The sequence below is a fragment of the Chlorocebus sabaeus genome, chromosome 15 (genome assembly GCF_047675955.1).
Source record: "Chlorocebus sabaeus isolate Y175 chromosome 15, mChlSab1.0.hap1, whole genome shotgun sequence".
NCBI lineage: Eukaryota > Metazoa > Chordata > Mammalia > Primates > Cercopithecidae > Chlorocebus > Chlorocebus sabaeus.
This window is the reverse complement of record NC_132918.1, coordinates 13,805,257-13,827,904: the sequence shown is the minus strand read 5'-3', so window position 1 is coordinate 13,827,904 and position 22,648 is coordinate 13,805,257. Positions and strand designations below refer to the sequence as shown.

Sequence of the window (22,648 nt, the reverse complement as noted above, 5' to 3'; positions counted from 1 at the left end):
GAGTGCCTGGTATCAAACTCTGTTTTCTATATGGGGGGAGTCCCCTGTGAGCTTAGCTGGAAGCAGGGCATATGTCTCTCCACAGAAGGTGAATCAGAGTTCAGATATTTGTATTTGAGCTAGGGTAAAGCCATGTGCCCTAAGCTTAGCCAAGTGGATGATCCCTCCCAGGACTTTACATCTGAAAGAAGAGAAACCAAGACATTGGCACAGTTCAATATTATTCGCTCTTGTTGTGGACAGCCTCTGTCAGTGGCAGAGCAGAAGTAGAGGCAGCAAGATTGTCATGACAGAGGAGTGTTCCCAATGCAAAGGTGGCCGTGGGGGTGTCTCAAACACTGATGTCCTAAACTGACTATTTCTATAATGGGATCTTGGCAGTATTCTTATACTTAGTTTCCCTTGGTTATTGCCTGGTTCTCAATGTCTTCTATCATTTCTGTAAACTATTACATATAGTAAATAGTATATAAAATATATATCTAGTATATTTTTTCAACAAATTAATTTTATTCTTAAATTGTACATGTTAATCTCTGTCGGATATAACCACATGCACTCCTATTTTGTGCTGGGTACCTAAGGACAGCACAAAGGACCCTCTTCAACCCTCTAACACTCACAGTTGACAGTGTGGATGAATTTACTTTTAGAATTCCCAAAGCAAAAAAAAAAAAGCTGATATTTCTACTATTTACTCACAACTTGGAAATTCTTTTCACAATTCACTTTAACATAATCACTAAAAATGCCTGTCTAGTACCTGCATTAAAAGAAAAAATGAATGGTACTTTGAAATAAGATTATTTTACTTTTTAAAAAGTTGTATAATACGTTGTTTTTGTGTCCATTTGTTTACAAATTAAAACCACAACATTTTCATTTCCTTGTGCCAGCAAAAGTTGTTAAAAATAGTGACACACAAATAAACTGTGAGGAAATTTACTCAGCTAAGAGAAAGTACCAAAGTGCTCCTTTAAAACATTGATTTTTGACACATTTTCAAAGTGAATATTTGTTGTGTTATCTTCTGTAACAATTCTTAAAAATATGAAATGTGATGTTTCTAGTTTTTGTAATTTACATTAAATCATTCTTTCATTAAATACCTCAACATTCATAGCTTCAATAGGTCAATTGCTGCATTTTGTACTTACTTTTCATTCTAGCTAAAATTAAGCAAACATTACAATGTTCTGTTGATTTTGAAGTGTTTAAATCATCTTGAATACTTGCTATTCAAGAGAAACCATGTATTTTTGACCCCAAGGCAATCATTTTCAAATGTCAACTAAATGAATTATCTAAACTCTTTAGGTCAAAGAAAATTATATCTATAATTATAAAAGAAAATACTTTTTTTTTTTGTAACTATAGCAAGTAATCAATAAGTTTAGTATATCTGAATACATTTGATTGAAAAGAACACAAAGTCTTACTTGCATTGGCTTTAACTCACATAATTGAAAATCAAGAGGAAATGCAGATGTTAGGCTGGATTGATGCAGTATTGCAATCACATCATCAAGGAGTAAGTTTCTTTCAGTCTCTCAGCTCTACCTTCTGTAGTATAAGCTCATCTTAAGACCGATTTCCTCCTGGTGGGGTAAAAGAAGTTGTGGCATTTATAGATTTCATATCCATAACCCATATTTTTCAAAAGGAAAAAGTGGATTAGCTTTTGCTGGTTCTTTCAGAAATCCAAGGAACTACTGCTTTTAGAATTCTGCAGGAAACCTCCTCTCAAATATACTTGCCAACATTTGGTCACATACCTATTTCTGAAATAATCTGTTTGGTTAAAGAATTGTCTTATGCTTAATTAGGACGGTGTTACCTGAATCAACATTATGACAATTGAGATCAGATAACCTAAGTTCAATTCATACCATGAGGAACTACCTCTGGAGCTTTTCTCCTAAACCATAAAGCACACAGTGAGCACTGCATAGAATATTTATAGACTTTGTACTACATGACAATGGACAGTGTATGACATAGAGAGGCAAGATAAAATTTATAACAAGACAACATTTTCTTTTTTTTTTTTTTTTTTTTTTTTTGAGACGGAGTCTCTCTCTGTCACCCAGGCTGGAGAGCAGTGGCATGATCTTGGCTCACTGCAAGCTCCGCCATCCATGTTCATGCCATTCTCCTGCCTCAGCCTCCCGAGTAGCTGGGACTACAGGTGCCCACCACCACGCCTGGCTAATTTTTTTTTTTTTTTTTTGTATGTTTAGCAGAGATAGGGTTACACCGTGTTAGCCAGAATGGTCTCAATGTCCTGACCTCGTGATCTGCCCACTTCGGCCACCCAAAGTGCTGGGATTACAGGCGTGAGCCACCACAACTGGCCCAAAGCAGCATTTTCTAACAGTTGAATATAAATATAGAATAAAGTGAAGAATTTTATAAAACATAAAATTAAATAACCTCATACCATTTAGTATTTATTAAAAGCATTATAGAAACAATAAGTTCAAAATAATATTTTGATTTATTCATCACATGTTTGGCTTCCAACCTAGACTGTAAACTTCTAGTTTCTATCCCTAAGCAACTAACACAGTGACTTACTCATATTAGATATTTAATGAAGGCTGTTCAGTAGAATACGCAGAAAAAAATCAATGCTGGCTGAATTACTCACTTTGTTCAAATAGATGCAGCTTAAATGACAAACTTTTGGCTTTAGACTGAACTTTCAAAACAAATAGTCTATATCCTTCTCATTATTAGAATCAGAAAATAAATGAAAAAAAAATAAAGCTGAATTACCTATTTTGTTTGGTTTTGTGACCTGAGCATTACTGTTTGCCGGAGGTAATGGAGGTAACTAAAGAACAATGGAAAAAGGACAATGCAAATATTTAGGGTGTAGACGAAAGGAAATGCATCTTTATATTGTCAAAAGCCTGTAGGGTATTCAAATAAAATTGTCTTTGGAGGGTGACAGGTACTACCTACTGAGTGGAAGCTGAAATACTAGGAGATAATGAGTTCCAAATGAGAAAGAAAAGCTATCTAAATATTGAGTTTGAGTTCATACATATAGTTAGAGATAAGATGAAAGAAAATAGCTGCAATGAAATATACATAAAAACAAGAAACCAATTAAATGAGTGTGAAAAAAAAAGGAGTCAACCATATCACTGTCTTCTCCAAATTCTGAAAGGCACTAAGGATTGTGTTAACTTTATCTGATTTTAGTCTTCTTTTTGAATTAGTAGAAAGTTTTTTAATGCAAAAATTTAAGTTTTCTTTATTGTTAAACTATCAAGCATCGTACAGTGGAATGGGAGTCTTACTTGAATATCCTAGAAGATAACTTCTTACTCAGGAAATTTCTCTTGAAAAACAATGTAGTTAGATGGACTGAGAACTCTTGACAGTAACTGCAAAATAACACAGTTGTTTACTCCCTCTACAGTCCTCTGTTCTATTTTATATTTAATTATAAATGAAAACAGACACTTTTATCTATTTCTTGGGTTATACCTCTTCAAGATAATTCGTATTTTAACAAATTATGCTGTGATGGCTTTCATAGTCAACTCAGGCTGCCTAAGACAAAATGCTATGACTGGGTGGCTTAAACAACAGACATTTATTTCTCACAGTTCTCAGGACTGGGAAGTTCAAGATCAGGGTGCCAGCCTGGCCAGGTTCTGGAGGGGGTACTCTGGCTGGCTTGTAAGTGGTTGCCTTCTTGCTGTGTCTCTGGTACCTCTTCCTCTTCATATAAAGGCACTAATCCCATCTTGGGGGCTGTATCCTCATGACCGTATCTAAACTTAATTACACTGAAGGCTCCACTTCCTAATATCATCCCACTTGTGGGGGCTAAGGCTTCAATGTGTGCATTTGGAGCAGGAACACATTCAGTCTATAATAATGGTTGACCTTGGTTTTTGTTTTATGTGAAAATTCCATCTGTCACTCTGTGAACGGATTTTTAAACTTTTAATAAATCAGTACAGATATCCTAATTTTGTAATGCATACACCATGAGGACTGTTTGGCATGATTTACTAATGATATTTCCTCAGTTTAGCTAGTCATTTAAGAACTGTCAAATCCATATTGTACTCTGTCAATGGGCACGGTAGCTCACGCCTGTAATCCCAGCACTTTGGGAGACTGAGGTGGGTGGATTGAGACCATCCTGGCTAACATGGTGAAACCTCATCTATACTGAAAATACAAAAAAATTAGCCAGGCGTGGTGGCACGCACCTGTAGTCCCAGCTACTCGGGAGGCTGAGGCAGGAGAATGGCGTGAACCTGGGAGGCAGAGCTTGCAATGAGCCAAGATCGCACCACTGCACTCCAGCCTGGGCGACAGAGCAAGACTCAGTCTCAAAAGATAAAAAAATAAAATAAAATAAATTAAAAGTAAAATAAAATAAAATAAAGAACAAATTCTCATGGGAAGAAAAACACTACCAAATTTTATAAATTACCTATTGCCTCATTGAAAATCACCTAAAAATCTAATGGCTTAAAACAATAACTGTCTTTTTCTGCTATTCTCCAATATGCCATTTAAGCTTTACTTAGCTAGGTGGTTCTTCTGGTTGGGGCTGAGCTGGATCTTGTTATCTGTATTTGTGTCTGCAACCAGTGACTCTTCTGTGAAGTTGTCTTGGAGCTAGCTAGTAAAGGCAAACCTCTACTGACCAGATCCTTGTGTTCTTTCCTCCTCCAGCAGGCTAACTAATCCCGTATCGTTCACATGGTAACATGGTGGTTTGGTAGAGAGGGAGAGGGAGTGGGGGATAGGGAGGGAGAGGCAGGGGGGATAGGGAGGGAGAGGCAGGGTGGGTGGGGGAGGGGAAGAGAGCAAGAGAGAGAGTTGCAGCATTGTGGCTTGCCAAAACTGTGGGGAGGCGAGGGAGCGAGAAAGCACCATATAGGAGATTTTAAGACATGGGCTCTCTAAATATGCTATATTCTGTTGGTGAAGGCCCAAACTAAGTTCAAGAGGTAGAGAAGTAGTCTGTACCTCTTGATGGAATGAGCTGCAGAGTCTTATTTTAAAGGAGTTTCCATACATAGATGAAAATAATTGCAGCCATTTCCCTCAACAATATATCATACATGTCTTTGTGTCTTAGTGTCTGCAGAGTGAGTTTATGGCTTGACAATATCAACAAAGTCTTAATTCTCATTCTGCTTTTGCTAGTATAGAACTAATTCAAATTTAGCTCAAAGGATACATGTAGTATAAATAATGTAGCCACGCATTGTGTGCATTCTAATGGATGTAGTCTCCAAGTAAAATAATCTCCTCTGATGTTGATATAAATACAGTCATCCACTGTTAACTATGGAGTACAGTTAGTATAATCCCTAAAAGAATTAGCAACAATTGTAGGAAATTTAGCTGGCCTTTTCTCTCTGCATTCAGCATGTATACCCAGTCAGTTTTGAAAGACATGACTTATTATTTAGTGTGATTTCATTTAGGAGTTTCTCAATATGGGATATAATGAATGTTAATTCAGGCTTACAATGGATGGCATCCCGTGCCCATTTATGAATATAAGAAAGAACTTTTGAAAAAGAGTCATCATTTCTGTCATTAATTTACTAATTCAAACACATGGAAATGACTTATGAAGATTTTAGTTGCCTTTGTTTCAAAATTCATGTTTTTTGTTTGTTTGTTTTTTTTTTGTTTTATTTTTTTCAGTTTTCTTTTGCTTTAGCTGAGAAGAAAAGATTTGTCAGTTGAGTAAAGATATTTCATCTCCTTCACTGATACTGCTGGGAGTTATTAATTAGGTTTCTGAGTTTGGCGCTATTCTTTCCTGGTCACCGTGATGTGTCATTGAAACAGGCTCATTAAAATGAGTGATGTGTGTTGTAATTTCATTAGTGTCATCAATAATATATTATGCTTTCCTTTTAGTAGTCTCTTTGTGTTGCGTGTGGGTCAGGATAACTGTAGGAATTACATTTATAAGATCCAAATTGTTACAGATGAGGAAAGATAGGCATGAGGGTGGAATTAATGTTATTTTACACATGATGACTACCAAAATGATTTCAATTAAATAATATTTTAATTAGGTCTGATGTCTCTACATGCCATTCTAAGATACATGTTCTGTGTATGCAAATAAGATGGTGATTTATTGAATTAGATCTACGCTAACACAATCTATTCTTCTTGCAGGGAAACTTTTGTAAATCGGACTGAAGCAGGTGTGTTGAAGAGCAGGAATGATTCAATAAGGAATATGAGTCCTTGTGGTTGTAAAGGACAGACTCTTAACATGGAAACTCTTAAACTATAGTCTCACCTTCTTTCCACAATATTTTTTCTGCCAGACATGTACCTTTTGACTGGCTATTGGTCAATTCCTAGTCTTTCCTAATCTGAAAAATATGGGTTTATAATGGAGGAGAGACACATTTAGGCACTCTGATATAGTGTTTGTTGTTCATATCTTTTAACTTTATTTGACCAATTCAATTTTGGTGACATTACATGGGAATACAAAGAGGTTTTGAATTAGAAGCTTCCATACGAGTATTGATCTAATTGAAATATTCACAAACAAGAAGCATTTGCATATTAAAAATGGTATAATAGTGGTTTTTCTGTCAAGAGATGATTCTGGGAGTACTTAGGATTAATGGTTGAATATGTAGAAGTTCTCAGAGACAAGAAATACAGGAGAACACATGTGATAAAATGTAAAAACATGATTTTGTTTTAACTTTCCGTTTAAATATTAAAAGTAATGTAATGCTATCTTTTCATAAATGATTCAAAATGCAAAAATTTATTTTATGTAAGCAGGAAGCTAAGTGGTTTTCAGTACACAAAAGAGGAACTGCAAAAGATGAGCTACTTCTGAAAATCAATAGGAGAAATGATCTTTCTCATGAAACATTAAAGGAGATATTTTTGTTAGCCCCAATTTGTTTTTAAGGTAATACAATTTATCTGGGTGAAAAATGTATTTCTACTATTATAATAAAGATTATCTAACTTAAGTAACATCAGCAGTTACCCAAAATGAAGGTTTTTTTAAATGATGATGAAAAAAATCTCAGTCACTTGTATTCTACTAGAATCTCAGTATCCTAGCTTTACGCTGATTTGTATCCAATTTGAGTAGAAATGGATATGAGTGTTTATCTTCCATAATAGCTTGCCACAAGCCTACTGCTTGAATCATGTAGCATATGGAAAATGTGTTTAGCTACTTGCAGAATTTCTCAAACAAAAAAAGATTCATTTCTGCTCATATGGCTTGTTTACAGTCATTATAAAAGCATGTTACTATGTTGCTTACTAGTTAGGAGAAGCAAGTGTTGGCATACTCCACATTCCATTGCATTAGCCTTTAGGAAATGTACGTATTGATTTTCAGTTATGAAATAGTAAATCATTCTAATTTCTTGTGTTTTAGACCTGAACATTTTAGGATGTATTTTTATTCTTCCACATTATATCTCTTCTAGATATTTTATGGTAGTTATTGACACATTTTACAAAAATATATTAGAGACTGTTCATGCTTATGTGAATTGCCATCACAGGATTAATCTGTAACTTATATGAGCATATTTTATTAATAACAGCTTATCATTAAATTGAATATGGATATTTAACTTTTAATAAACACAGAATGTATATGTAGAAATGTACTTCATGCCATTGGGTTTTGAAAATGTGGAAAAGCCATTATAACAGCCTAAGAATCTTTAAACATGCCCCCCATAATATACTAGTTGCAATGTTGCAATTCATTTAAGGAAAAGTTCTTGATTACAATGATTATAATATTTTTGTTTGTCAGCATACTAAACAATATGTCCTCAACGTATGGAAATAAAATGTTCGATACAATTTTTAAAATATAGATTGTACTCTCTCTTAAATTCTGGAAATATATTTGCCATTTAATGATTCATAAACATGAAACTCATAAAGTGAAGGAAGAGAATTCAAAACTATAAATATGAAAAATGATTAATTTTTTTATAGTAGTTTATTCATATTAGTAAAGTAGTATAAGTTGTCTACAAAGCAGTATTTTTTACATGGCTGAATAATTAAAATGTTTTTAATTCACTTTTATCTTTAAAATATCTTGATTACTAAATGACTGTTTCATCATTTATATATAACTACATATACATATATCTATTTATATTTATGTTTGTTTAAATAGTAGATTATAAATGTAAATATGTTTGATATGTATCCTGGCACCAGAAGCCAATTCTTTTTCCTAAATGACAAAAAAGGTTATGTTAGCCTGAAAAAAATTGACTTTTGTTTAGGTTCTGTCATGTACAAAATATTCTAGGCAGCTTCATCTCCATTTTGAACAATTCTACAGTTCAGTCAAAGTTTCTCTAAAATTATTTGGTTCCTCATTTTTATGAAATAAAACGAATATTTAGGGAAACTTTCAATAAGTATTTCACTAATTCTCGCTATTGCTATTTTGTTTAAGTCATTTTGAGATATCATCAAAACATTTTCAAAAGTTCTCTGTATAAAAATACATGTACACATATGTATATGTACATACATTAATAATCTCTTACATGATTACATTTGCATAGTTGAATGGCTTCTTCTGAAAATCCCTTTAACGTTAAGAATACCTGGAGAATAGCAAAGGGAGAACGTCTGCTTTAAAGAATGTTCTGTGTCTGGAAGTAGAGACAAAATTTTCCGAGTATACATGGAATCTAACATTTCCTGGATGATGAATCAATTTTGTAATTACTGAACATACAGTTTATTCCCAGATTGCACATTTCTCACCTGGAACAGAGGCCTGGAGCAGTTGTGTGTATGGGCATAGAGTGTGCATTTATTTCCCAGGCCAGGGGACCAGAATGTGGGTCAATCCAGCAGTGTTGGTGATGAGGCAGGTGGAGCTGTCCCCAGTGCCAGAGGCAGTTCCATCGCTCTTTTATGTGCTCCTTGGGCTACAAAGCTTCTTCACTCCACAAGGCCTTGTACCAGAGCATTGCTCACAACCCTCTTGCTACTCCACCTGGGAAGTAATTTTCTCCCTCCCATAATCAGGGAATATATTTTTCTTAATACAAACTATAAACCTGAATTCAAGAATATTCAGAATTTTGGGAGTATCTTTTTTAAACTGCTCTATTTTCTTAATACAATGCCAAGTTTACTCATAAGCATGAAGATCAAGGATATTGGACTATTAGAGATAGTTCCCATTTAAATTTTTCTGTCTTGAACAAAATCATTGAAATAATCTCTCTATTCAAGAATCTTCTTTTCCCACCACCACTCATCATGTACTCATTTCAACAGAAATTGCTCTCAAAAGATACAAAATCGACCGTTCTTCAATGAATTAGGGCTTAAAATGCAAAATAAGCTGAATTGATATAACTTATACCGACATTATTGAGGGTCTACTGAGTTTCCAGCACTGAACTAAGCTGGATAAAAATTTAATTAAATAAATCACCATGGCTAAAGACCTCCTAGCTTCACAGCACTGAATTAGACTTGATACAGAAGTAACATGTTCTTCACTCTGAAGTGGAAAGCAATGAGATCATAACATATCCTTGAAAATATGGATCTGGATATCACAACAGATAAAACACAGAGACGAATAAATGAATATCAGAAGCCAATTGGATATGTAAGGAAAGTGAATGACTTACAGTGTTGTGGCTTGGAGGATTAGGTAGATTTCACTCCCCATTAACGCCTACAGAGTACATGGTGAAAAGTGCTGGCAAGGCTGAGACAGTGAAGCCTTGCTGACAGAGGAAATGGTGATCAAGAACTCAATCAAGTTAATGCTGGTGCTGCAGAAAATTACAAATTAATACATTTTGTGCTGTGGCCCTGATTCCGTCTTTTCAAACTCAGTCATCGCTGTGTAACTTCAGTCTTTGTCACTTTTTGTCTGGACTAAATGGTCTTCTGTTCTCCAGGTTCTATATTACAGCTAACGTAATTATTCCAAAACGAAATATAATCACCTTTCTTGCTTGCTTACATCCTTTCGCTGGTTTCTTATTGCTTATAGGAACAAGCTTAATCTTTTTACCTTGGTATACCAGGTCCTGTATGATATGGCTGTGACTTGTTCTCTCATGTCTGCTCCTATCATTGCCCAGTCTGGCCCTAAACTCTGATCTTACGAAAATGCTAACATGGATTTCACTAAGGATATCATGCTGTTCTATAGTTTCGTGTCTTTGCTTATGCCATTCCTTCTGCATAGGATGCTGTCCTGTCTTCATCTCTTTTAGCTTTTTTCCTTTCCTAAACTTCTGTAACTGGTAGCTCCCCTCGTCTTTCAAGATGCTGTTTAAATATTCTCTGTTTTAGACCTTTTTCTGACCTTTCCCAATAGCAATCTATCATCTGTTATAACTAGACCTTACATCTCTACTAAAACAATTAGAAAAATGGATTTAAGTTATTTACATGTTTGCCTCTTTTATTAGACCATGGGATTTCAGCTAGTTTGGGTTAGAAATAAGACAATGATGCAATGATTCATAGCTTTCTAACAAAATAGATCTGTTGGTATCTATCAATGAATAAAGATGACTATCTTTGACTTTCCCAAATCAAATTTATCTTTCTCAGCAATTTGACTAAGTTACAGGTCACTATTTTATTATGCATTCCACACTTGTGAGAAGATGGTATTCTAGATGTCAAACATATATAAAAGAAGAGAGAACAGTGTAATGAATTCTATTACCCAGTTTCCACAATTATTAACTAATGGCCAACTGTGTTGCCTCTACACTGTCTGTAGCTCCACTCTCTCATCTTCCCTCCAAATATTTGAAGCAAATTCCAGACATAATAACATTTCACTTGCAAATATTACAGTGTGTATTAATATTTCTAAATGATAAGGGCACTTTTAGAAAACATTGATGATACCATTATCACATCTAAAATATTTGCCATTTCCAAATATCACCCAAAAATTAGTGTTCAGTTTTGCACTACTTCTTAGATTTTAAACTGTTTAAATACAAGTGTAGTAAGGTCTATGCTTTGTGAATGGTTGATTTTTTTCTTTTCTTTTTTTTTTTTAGGGACAATTTTGCTCTGTTACAGATATTTTGTCAATATTCAGAAACATGTTTAGTTTTTACACGAAAGGAGGAGTGCTACTGATATCTTTTGTGTGGCGGCCAGGGATACTGCAAAACATCCTACAATACACAAGGCGGCCACCACAATAGAGAATTATCTAGCGAGACTAGTAAGAGGGTGACATTGAGAAACCCTGATCTATAGGTTCCCCCTGCGTTACATATTGTATTGCAATTTTTTTGTTGAATAAACTGGGTCATTTGTCTTATAAAGTTTTCCACGTCTATATTTTGTTAATGATACAGCGTGGTATAATTTAACATTTTTTTCTGTTTCTTGCATCATCAGATTCATATACAGTTTTCTTTTGCTATCAAAACTGCTTTTTTTACTGTGTCATAGGTAGTGTTGTGTACTTCCGTCAGGAGGCACATAATGTCTGATCATCTCTCTCTTTCTCATCAGTATGGGAAACTATTGGTGATCAATGTCTAAATTTGTTAATTCATTAGGAGTTCAAAAATAGTCATATTATATTTTTATAATTTATTCATTTATTGAAAACATCACTGACTCTTAGAAATATTCACTCCAACGTTTGATAGAAAAATAGCATTGTGCATGAAACATTTATGCATTTTGTATTTCTTTTCAGAAACATCCTGTACCACCTTGATGAAAAGACAAGCCGATTTTCAATACTTGTGGAGGCTTGGGAACACTGCAAACCCCTTGCATCAAATGAGACCCTTCAGGAAGCCCTGTCAGAGGTGTTGAACAGCATTAATTCAGCTCAGGTTTACTTCAAAGCAGGACTTGATGTGTTCAGGAGTGTCTTGGATGGGAAGAATTGAGAAAACCCTGAGCATTTTTTAAAGTTTGCTTACAATTCCACAAGCAAAAGCTCTAATTTAACCAGATTTTCTGACACTGAAGGCTTATTTTCCCCCATGACTTTTTGACAAGTATAAAGCTGTTATTACATTGTATTTTTTAAATGTAAATATAAAAAGAACATTTTGCACATTTAATATTTTTTGTATCTACATTTCTGACTATGTAAAGCAAGTTATTGAAATAGGACTTAAGAATTACCTATTAAAAAGAAATCTGATATTTTATATATGTGTGTGTATATATATATACACACACACACATACACACACACTATTTTGAGGAGAAAGTTTCAAGAAGTTCCGGAGTATCTTTGTTCCTATGGGCAGAGCATATAGGAACACAGTTTATTCTCTCTGATAGAGCTATTAATGATCTAGTTTCTGTAAAAGAAATGAAGAGTTGATATGGTTCCGATTAACTTCACTATTAAGTGTTCAGTATGAAGAATTCAAGTATTGTGACTGAGTGATTGGTTGACCTAAACCACTTTGAATGTTTCTATTTTATGAAATGAAGTTTCTCTTCTTAACACAACTAGATGTAGTAATACACTGGTTATGAAATTGTATTTTTTTAAGTATTAATGAAAAAAGAGCCATAAGCATTCCAGGGAAAAATCTCAAGGTAGCTACACAGAGCAATTTAAATGCAAATTTTTTTCGTAACAACTTACAAGGTGACTAGCTTTGAAACCCCTAATTTGCCTCAGTTGATTTTCTAAGAATTTCAGGAGTGATGTATGTCTTAAGAGGGAGAAAAAATATATCTTATTACTTTTTCTCTTGTTTCTTTTGGAAACACTGAAACAGGGACTACTCTAAAATGAAAGCAGCTCACATTGGTTTTCTTTCTTGTATCTTTTCTGAAACTCCTTGCTGTAAGGCAGCTTTCACAGAGTACCATATATTTTCCACAGTAAAGTAGCAAAGTTTCTCTTTGAAACCCAAAATATCTTCTAAAGCATCAAATTTCTATTTCTGCCTCTGACAAAAAGAACTTCCTATGAAAGAAATAGTTGTTTTTATCAATAAAAGCTCCTTAATACTATGAAGAAACTTTTAGTATTTTTTCTTCTTTATCCTTAATTGTGACTAAGATGGAAATCTAGAAAATATTCATGCTTCTAAGTTTCTACAGGGTTACTGTAAGAGAGTGTCTCATCTACACTTCAATTCTTCTCTCATGTGGAAAACTAAGTTTTTTATATTGACATTGTCGTTGAATAGCTCTAGCAATTATTATTATTCTCCCAAACACTAAAATTCTACCTATTAAGTGTCAGCTTAAAGTTCTAGTTTATCTTTAGAAGTTTATTTGAAAAATGGTTTTCGTATACTGGATAAAGCAATTCCCCTTAGGAAACATAGCCTCAGAGTATTTCATATAAATTTTCTCTACCTAATTCAAACATACTTCTCCATCATACACCGTCAGAGCAACATTGCAAATAGTCTGTGTATATTTAAATTTTCACTTTTAATGGATGAGCATAAACCTAGTCTTAGTTTAAAGGCAAACTAAAGTTGAGGGAAGATAATTAATCAATATTCATTAATTGATTTATAAGGTTCAACACTTTCTACCCTAAATTATTTTTATACGCTCAAGGCAAAGCACGGAATTGAGGCAATTAGCTAGATAATTCAAGCAGAAACCCATTTTCATGGAAATTGCCTGTGTACACATATTTTTAGATGAAAAATGAAACTACCTTGCAATATTATTTTTTACCAATGTATTTGTTTGAAAACATTTGCCATGTTGAAGAATGTGTATAGGAAAGGGCTAGAAATAAACAGGCTTGTTTATTTAATACCGAGACATTCATGATCTTTCTTCCTCTTCAGAGATCATCAGAAAAGAGGTGGGAATATACATGCAGGTGCATGTGAGCCCAAATGCCAAAAAGTCTTATACCAGAAGAACTTAAATATTTAACCACAGGTTGATGTGTTCATTCCTGTTATTCATTTACAGATGAAATTAAAACAAAGAAAGGCAAACTATTGTCAGTTTGGTAGTTCACTACTTTAGAGCAAATTTCTAAATGAATTTATTCCCATAACCTGCAATAGCACTGAGAGCAGAAAATATGTTTCTTCTTCATCTTTGTTTAAAGATTGCGTACCTAGGTAAGTCACATTGTATAGATAAAAACCTTCTTCTGTATTCCTCATCTCTAAATTAAATGTTATTTGCTATTTGAAAACTGTAGTTAACTATGGTTTTTATTAGTCTATTAAGAGATAAGTGGAGAAATTTAATTATAACTAAAGCAGATGTCCAAAATTCTATACATGCTGCTTTACATCTTTGCAACAAACCTCTTAACTAGCAGCATTATTTCTATAGTGTGATTACCTGAGGGTGCCTCCAAATGTATATCATTTCACTCCCCTCCCCACTCCACCCCCAACAGATCCAAATAAATAAAATCCTGAGCAAGTTAATAGCAAGTGTTATGTGAATTGGTAGTAGGTTTAAATTGTTGCTGAGTTGTCCATATGCCTGGTGCTTCTCAGAATCTTTCATACATAGAATCGTGCCTAGGAAATAATGAATCATGAATATTCTCTGAAGAAAATGCGGCAAAGGCGTAACAGTGAAATTTATGTTCAGGCAGGGTATGCATGAAATACTGCCCTTTATGGAAAAGCGTAAGTCTCAGAATCAAAAGAAAGCCTAAGAAGGATTCTGGTCTAAGCCCTGAGATCTTGCTTTCAGCCAGAGAAGGCACTATCAGTTACCCCCACCAGATGTAATAACTAAACCCAAAGCGAATAAGAAACTTGGACATAGTCGTGTATTTAGTTAGTAACAAAAGCACCACTGGAATTTAAGCTTCTCTGCTTTCTCATGCAGTATATCTTGCTTTTCCCTGAGGAGACAGGGTTATAAATGATCTTTTCCAGTGCATTCTATGTAACCAGCCATTCTATCAGATGTTGCATGGGCTGGTTTTAATTCAAGGCTAGTTCTTTCTCTGACTGTACCTGACAAACCAAACTGTCCCCAGGAATTCAGGCAAAGGAAACAAAGACTGCGTACTTGAGAGAACGTGAGGAGAGTCCTTACAGAACACCAGAAGTTAGGAAGAAGGACATTGAGCAAACTATTTCTGTGAGAGGGCAGTGTTAACTAAACAATCTAAATCACCATTTCTCAAAATGTGAAATTTAGAAAGACAGGGCTAGGAATCTACGTCTTCAGCAGGATTTCTGGATGTTTCTTACACACATTGATGTTTAAGAATTTCCAATCTACATTAATCCTAGGTTCCAACGTAGGTTCCAAGAAAATGCTAGTTGACATTTCTAGATAGATTGAAGAGTCACAGTAACAAGAAAGACATAAATCTTTGTTATTAATGGAATCATTATGAGAAAAGAAAAGTGGACCCATTTTATCCCTAAGAAAACAATTCAGTTGCAGCTTATATTTGCGCTTGCTACATCCCAGGCACTGGTGTTCTAGAATTTTCCCATGTATTTTTTTTTTAATTCCCACAACAACACATTTAAAAATGAGGAAACTAGGTTGAGTGACTTGTCCACAGTTCCAAAGCTAATAAAAATGATGAGGCATGTTTCTCTTCTGGGCTCACTGTATTCAGTTCTTTGTTCATACACTGAGTGCTGAAAAAAAAAAAATCAGACTATTTTCATTCTAGAAAGTGATATAATTGAAAATTTTAACATATTTCTCCAAAACTGATCAGACTCTGCAGTCTGTCATTTTTTTTGGTATAATAAAAGAGTTCGAAGAAACAAATGACATTATTCCTGATGATGGTAGCCCCTTCAACAATGGTGTATATACGTAGGTAAAGTTTGAAGATATCTAAAGAACATGAAAAAGCAAGTGCACCATTGTGGAATATCATGACAAGTAGGCTTACAAACGGTAAAAAGAGACCAGAAACCACAGGTCTTACACTTTCCTTCTCTAAATGCTTACATAATTTCAATTAAAAAAAGAAAAGCAGGTACTGTGATTTAGAACCACAGTTTTATGTTATTTTTTAAAATTCAGAATAACCAGTTGACTTTTTTAAATTAAGTAAATGTAGAGCATATAGTAAGTTTCCCCAGAAGAAAGATAGATGTTCACAAAAATAAAATAAATGCTTATTTGTGACCATCTTACTAATGATGAATCAGCATCTTTGCCTCAAATGAAAGTCTATAATTATTTGTACGACAAATTGGTAGACCTAGCCAAAAATGTTCTCATGAGACATTCTGTGATATGTGTAATTGATTACTCCAAAAATAAAGCTTTCTCTGAGGGTAACACATTGTCATTTCATTGGTTTAATGGGCTATTTAAATGTGCCTTAGCCGCACATTTGCTTAATAGAAAGGAATTATTTTAAACTACCAATCCATATGTTGAGTGGAAAGGAAGTTGGCCCACATATTCCAATAAATATATCAGCAACATAACAGTTTCATCACGGGACCATGGATACAGTGCAGGGAAAAAACAAACAAACAATACAATATTTGAGAAAATAAATATTCTGCCGAGCTACACTAGTGAGTTTTTATTTCTTTTATGAGTTTAAATTATCAACTTTAAAAAGCCTCATTAGAATTTGCTATTCAGAAAGACCTTAAAAACCCTCAGAGAGTTCTAAGCATCCCATTCATTGAAAATACTTTTCAGTTAAGTAGATTTGTTTCGTGCACTTCACAATTTTAGGTGACATGAATTTGAAGCGCAGCAAAAGAAATGTATAAAAGATAGCCTTTTCTGGTCATTACCGTGTCTACTCAAGTTTCTGTTTTCTAGGTACACTCTAACATTGTAATTTTTCCCCCTGAGAAGTAATTTTAAGATCTATCAGTCTCAATTTAAATGATCTGTTAATCAGTCAGAGTTTTAGTTTCATAATATCGTTCCCTTGTCTGACAAAGATATACACACTAAAGTGCCTTTAGCAGGCCTGGGACTGTCAAGAATCTTGGTACCGTGATTACTGCAAGATGACATATTTCTTAAGACATTTATAATCTTATATTTGGATTTAATCTGAATTTACAAATAAAAGGGTTAAATTGAGGCAGTTTCAAGCAGCGTTTAAGAAAATGAAGTGGCTTCAAATTTTAATGTTTCTGGTTAGATTATTTTGTTTAAATTATACAATTATATAATTTTCTGTAACCGAAATGGTAATTTTGATGAATTTTTTAATGCCAAAATCCAATCATCAAGGCCAAAGAAATGCACGATTACTCTGCTGTCTTATGCATGATTCAGTCAAGAATTAACTCAGAGGCATTTGATTCAGGGCTTACATCTAGACAAAGTTTTAATGAGTGCAGACACAGCCTAACAGTATTTCATTTAATTTCTTTGAGGGCTTAAGCCAATAAACACTGCGGTAGCTTTTCTCAGAAGGAAACAGATTTTATTTTCCAGGTGCTAATTAATATGTACCACCTAAGTCCCCAAAGGATCACACAGGTGCCTGTATCCTGCCATATGTCATGTGCTATATTCCTGCAAGCTCAAGGGAATAATATACCATCATTATTATGAATTATTATGTTGCATTGAGGTTAACGTCAGTCTTTTTTTCTAATTAAAGTACAAACTTGGCATGTGAATAGAAGCTTAGCTAGAGAAGTGGAGTTAGAGTCCCTATTTTAATGAACTACATATATTTTTCAATCAAAATGTTTAATTATTTAATTATCTAGCCTGCTTGGTAATCATAACTCTCCAACTTCTTCAAAGGACCTTTATTCAATATGTCGCCACTCATATGGTCATTACTTGGTGTGTGTTTCATATTTTGAATTTCTTAGATGCTTTCAGTGTATGTGCTGGTGTTTTATTAATATTAAAAATTTTTGTTTACTTCTATATCAAACTGCCGCAAAAGGAATATCTTATTTTGAAAGTTAGAATAAAATGCTATTGCTCTCTAAGCAGAACTTTAGCATATCTGTTTAAGAAGAAACACAAACAAAATATTTTTCTACGCTATTACAAATTGTCCGCAAGAAACAAAATGCCAGATGGTTAAGTGTAGCTCACATAATTATATTCCAAAGATGTTATAAATAATTCTATTTAGCATCTGAGATAGGTCTCTATTAGGCAATTTCACGTTTACATTTCTAACAGAAAGGTTTAATGGTAAATACATGCCTTATATTCTAACTTGCTACTTGGAGAATATGGATATTCTGAAAAGAAAAACTCTTTCTAGAACACTTTGCAGGGCTAATTTTTTTTTATAGACATCTAGAAAATAGCCTGGCAACAAAGTGAAACCCTGTCTCTCTCTCTAAAAAAAAAGTTACTAGGGAGGCTGAGGCGGAAGAATCATTTGGGCCTGAGAGTTTGAAGCTGCAGTGAGCTAAAATCATGCCACTGTAGTCCAGCCTGTGTAACAGACAGAACCTATCTCAAAAAAAAAAAAAAAAAAAGAAAGGAAAAGAAAAGAAAGTCACATGCTGTTGATAATAGTTTTATATGTGTTTGGAATGTTAATATGGGATACATACATTTAAATGCATTTAATACTTTAATCATATATGCAATGTAGCAACATTTAGATATGTAAGATTTTAGAAGTAAAATCTCAGTGGTATAACATTTAAAACACAGCCTTAAAATGAAGAATAGGGAAGAGCAGGAGAAAATTTATAAATTAACCTAAGGTAAAATTTGGAGGAAAATTTTTCCAAATAAATTTGCTTTGGTTAAAAACAAATATCTCTCAAGAGTTGCCCCAATTACTAAATTATGTTGAACTGTTTTGGTGTTTAGCCTTGTTCAAAATAGTTTGATTATCATCTGTGATTCAGAAATATTTTCATTGTACAGAGATTTCATTGTCATTGTAGTTGTTGTAACTGATTTTTAATGATATTGATTTAAAGGCATTTGTCTGTAGTTTTAAAATTACTATATAGGGTTGAATGTCTAATTTCTATAATGTGTGGATGCCCATCAGATATTTACTGCATTCTATATTTAGCCAAGTGTGATCACAATTTATTTTATAACTTTTTATGTGTTACATAACTCAATGTGCATCTTACTTAAGAAATGATGTTGTAATTTGGAGTGACACAAATAGGTTGAGATATCACACCCATTAAAAATATAACTGAATATTTTATATTTAAGTTGTTTAAATATTTGCACATTATTGAAAACATAGTACTATGAAATGAAGGCACCATTTAAAAAACGTGTTCTGAGTCACAAATTTCATGAATGTGTACAGTGAAATGTTAGTGTTTAAAGCACCCATTTTGAAATTATTAAATACAGGTAAAAACATTGCTATGCTGTGTTTTTATGACAAAATATACAGTATTTTGTGTACGCAAACGAATTAGTTATTACTCTATTTTATTAATGAATTATTTTTATATAATATGTATGACACCCAAACAGATGTTCCCTTGTTTAGGGAAAATTCTATGATATTTTATCATCTTTTTTGTCCTTGCCTTCCATTCTTTTCTTGAAAATTTAATTATCACGTTGGGCCATTTAAATTTGTAGTTTGTGACAAGTTCGACCATCAAATAACAGTACCTGTATCAACTGCAATGTTAAACAGTTTTATTTTCTCAAATTTGCTCTAAAAAATCTTCTCTGTTATTTTTCACATAGAAAAGAATTTTCTGTTTGCACGGTGAGTGTAATAGATTTCATTCATTTATTCATTCAGGAAATATTTGCTAAAAACCTCTTCTAGACCAGGCACCGTATCAGGCACTAGTGATACAGAGATGATTAGCACAGATGAGCACAATTTTACTTTTGGAGTTTCACAGTCAAATAGGATACAACACTTCAGTTTAACTAGTAGCAATATCCATGGATAGTATAGTTTACTGCAAACATATTGGCAGAGCAGAGATGGTTTAGAGGTGCCATATGATCAGGCCACATGTCAGTCCCACTGGACCTTCCTTAAGACTCTCTAAATAACAGTGTTCTTTCTCTAACATCTCTGCTATACAATAGCCTGCATTTATTAGGGGCATAGCACTGTGTCAGACTCTGGTTGCCAAGCATCACTTGGATGAAATCTTTTAACTTTTAAAATAACCTATGAGATAGGTGTTATATCGTTTTGTTCCATTTGATGGATGAAAAAAACTTATGGTTAGGGAGATTAACAACTGTGATAGTTATTATATTACTATATACATACAACTACATAGCTATAAAAAACTTTTTAAAAATCTGCAGGAATATATATATATACCTTGTGTGTATGTAGACACACACAAAGGAGGTAAAATTAAAACAACACATAAAGTTGTGTATTACTTATGGATGTGTATATATGTATTCAAAATATTAAAATCCAGACTGAAAAAATAAACACCTTGTTTAATTCACGATAGTAGGAGGGAAACAAGTGCTAAGGCTATGATACAGAGGACAGCTTTAACTGTAATGCTTTATTTCTTGTATATATAAAAAGGAGTTGAAGCAAATACAATAAAACAGTGGGTGGTAGATTAGGTTATTGTTCTTATTTCTTTTCATCCTCCCTTGTCAATTTAGGTGGTAGGCACATGTGTGTTTATGTAATTCTTCTTATATTTGTGAATTAAAAATAAAACTCTCAAAGTAACATAAAATCCTAATAAAGTGGTCTGATTCTGGAGCCCACACTTACAGCCACTAATCTAATCTGCCTTTTAAAATTTTATAAGCATGGTCTCTTTCTTGTCTTTTTCTTCAACTATGCTAATCTTATAAAAGCTGCTTCCATAAGGCATTTTTCTGACATTCTAAATGCTTATAGTTGTAATTTCAATGCGGTTACATTTATTATCCAATTTTTTTCTCTTCAGTTCTTCTCTATCTCGGTAAATACACCAGATTCTCAAATCACGAAATAAAAATCATCTGTGATTCTTCTCTTTACCTCTCTGCTTACATCCAATCCATCATGACGTTGGCTTGCCACAAAATACAGCTCAACTCTGCACATTTCTCCATCACCACTGCTGCCATCCTACTCAATGCCACCATCTTTTCTCCCCTGCATTACACTAGTCATTATATCTATTTCAAGCAAAAGAGATTTTAAAACAGGAAAATGATTAGGAATTTATTAAATGTCCAGAGTAATGAAAATGTAAAAATGCTGTTTTTCAGAGACAGTAACTGCAGGAAACCACTACTGAGCTTAGCGCTGGAGAAGCATAAAGGAAGAAATCTATGATAACCCAGGAGCTAACGTTCTACTGACACTCCTGGAAACTGTTGCTGCTGTTGGTGTAACCACTGCATGCCAGAGTTAAACAACTGCCACAGTGTAGATCAGAAGCTTGGGAGTCTCTGCTCCCTCAGACTCCCCTACTAGAAGCACGAAAAACAAAATGAAACAGCTTCCACATGTTTTTACCTTTTAATCCTTATAAGTGCCTCTCATTGGCAGATCCAACTGGGATCCAGCTGGCACAAGGGTCTGTGGAATGTGCATGCACGTTCCCAGCTTTAACATTATGAGAGAGGATATAGGAGGTGGGTATGGGGGTGTGTCCATACAGACCATGGCTGACACAGTCTTCAAAATGATTTTTATAGGAAAGCATAAATGAGTGCACATACCTAACTCTTATATCTTGCATGTATCAAAATCCCTTGGTTTTTTTTCTCTGAAACTATGTAGCAAATTTAATCATATAATATATAATAAAATAACATAAAATGGCTTTAGTGTAACTGTTCCATGATAATTTATAACCAACAGGGTGATTAACTTGAGTGCAGAGCTAAGAGAGCAAAAGACTTGTAGACACACAGCCTTACGTTTTTAAAAGGAGGTCTATGTAAGGTGATATCAGAGCAGAGAATAAAAATAATAAAATCTTGTAGAAGCCAAGAAAGGTTTCTCAAAGGAAACAATATTTGCGTTGTGTCTGAAGGTTAACAGAAGTACTTCAGCAGGAAAAGGAGAATGATGGCATCCCAGAAAAAGGGAACAGCGTATCCAAGTCACACAGGATAAAGGACAGGACATTCCCTTAGTTTTCTGCTTCAAAGTTTCTGTTTCTTTTTCTCACCCTCAGCAAAGACTGGAATTTTTATATTATGGTTTTTGTGAACAGAACAACTTCCGGACTGCTTATATTTTAATTTTGACACCATGTGATATTATAAAACATTTAATGTGACTAACTTAGAAAGAAAATAAACTGAAGAGATATTTATCATAACATGGAAGTCATAGTATTAGTAGTTTCCCATCATATTCGGCATAAAATTCGTATGTCTTAGGATGATTTCTAAGACCTTTCCCGGCTGACTCCCACTCTTCGCTTTCCTTCTCAGTGCTTACCTCTTTTCCAACCCACATTTTATACTACAACCTAATTTGAAGAGCCCAGGTTTTCCTGTATGTGCCATGTTTTCTCATATCTCAGTACCTTTGTGACTGCTTTCACTCTTACAGTGGAACAACCCTCTGTTATGCATATACCATGGACATCTATTTTTTCTAAAATAAGATCTTATTGATAAAGACATTTCAAATTTTCTGTGGAAAATTATTCAAACCTGCCTCATAGCACATTATATTGTCATGTGGGGTTCTTATAGTTCCTGGGATGTGATGAGTTAATTCTTTGTTGAGTCTCTAAGCCACCCTAAATTATGTCTGTAATTTTGTCTT

The 22,648-nt window shown here is 33.9% G+C and overlaps 1 protein-coding gene across 2 annotated transcripts in view; it reads left to right on the top strand.

Moving 5' to 3' along the window:
- Positions 1-19,284, top strand: part of NAALADL2 (N-acetylated alpha-linked acidic dipeptidase like 2) — a 962,079-nt gene extending 942,795 nt beyond the window's left edge. The window contains exon 14 of one of the 2 annotated variants that reach the window (XM_073023452.1): positions 11,741-19,284. In XM_073023452.1, coding sequence (XP_072879553.1) covers positions 11,741-11,939 — 199 coding nt within the window. In that variant the 3' untranslated portion in view covers positions 11,940-19,284. Of the gene's footprint in view, positions 1-6,180; positions 6,936-11,740 lie in introns of those variants that run through there. The other variant, XM_073023453.1, reaches the window with a different exon arrangement.
- The last annotated feature ends 3,364 nt before the right edge of the window (positions 19,285-22,648 follow it).